This window comes from Egretta garzetta, unplaced genomic scaffold (genome assembly GCF_000687185.1).
Source record: "Egretta garzetta isolate BGI_Z169 unplaced genomic scaffold, ASM68718v1 scaffold1056, whole genome shotgun sequence".
NCBI lineage: Eukaryota > Metazoa > Chordata > Aves > Pelecaniformes > Ardeidae > Egretta > Egretta garzetta.
In genome coordinates, this window is record NW_009260082.1 from 4,558 (window position 1) to 5,188 (window position 631).

Genomic DNA, 631 nt, shown 5'->3' on the forward strand with positions numbered 1-631 from the left:
CCCCATGGCCACCCATGGCCCCCCATGGCCACCTGTGACTGCTTATGTTCATGGAAGCCCACCATGTTCACCCGTGGCCACTCCTGATCACCCATGGCCACCCCTGGTCACCCATGGCCACCTGGGGCCCAGCTGGCCGGCCATGAGGTGGCCAACCGGAGGGACAGAGGTGGGGAAGGACCACGCTGGTGCCCACTCACCCCCGTTGCAGATGGAACCCGACTCAAACCAACAACCGGCGTCGGTGCCGGGGCTGGAGCTGTGGGGCCAGTGGACGCTGTGGCCACGGGAACTCAAGCCCCGCGTGCCCGGTTCCAAGCCGTAGACCGGCCACAAGTGGTCACCCTTGCCATCCGTGTCCAGCACCACGTAGGGGACGGTGACAGCCCCATCTTCGGTGACGGAGAAGAACTGGCAGAACCCTTCCAGTTGGAAGGCGCGGGCGTGGTCGGCCACGCTGGTGCCCATCACCCAACGGCCGCTGCGTCGCGTGGTCTCCACCGCCTTGGCCAAGAAGTGGATGGAGTTGTAGATGGTGGCGAAGAGGGGGTGGACCTGTGGGGTGGGAGGAAGGCTTGGGGGGGGGGTCAGGTGCCACCAGCAGCTCCAGGGGGCCACGGTGACACCCGGA

General features: G+C 66.7%; 1 protein-coding gene across 1 annotated transcript in view; it reads right to left on the reverse strand.

Moving 5' to 3' along the window:
• LOC104128541 (retinal guanylyl cyclase 2) overlaps window positions 1-631 on the reverse strand; it is a gene marked incomplete at its 3' end in the record, with an annotated part of 8,471 nt that overhangs the window by 3,159 nt on the left and 4,681 nt on the right. Inside the window, exon 4 of the mRNA XM_009641357.1 lies at window positions 201-555. Within this exon, the coding sequence (XP_009639652.1) occupies window positions 201-555 (355 nt within the window). The remainder of the gene's footprint in view (window positions 1-200; window positions 556-631) is intronic.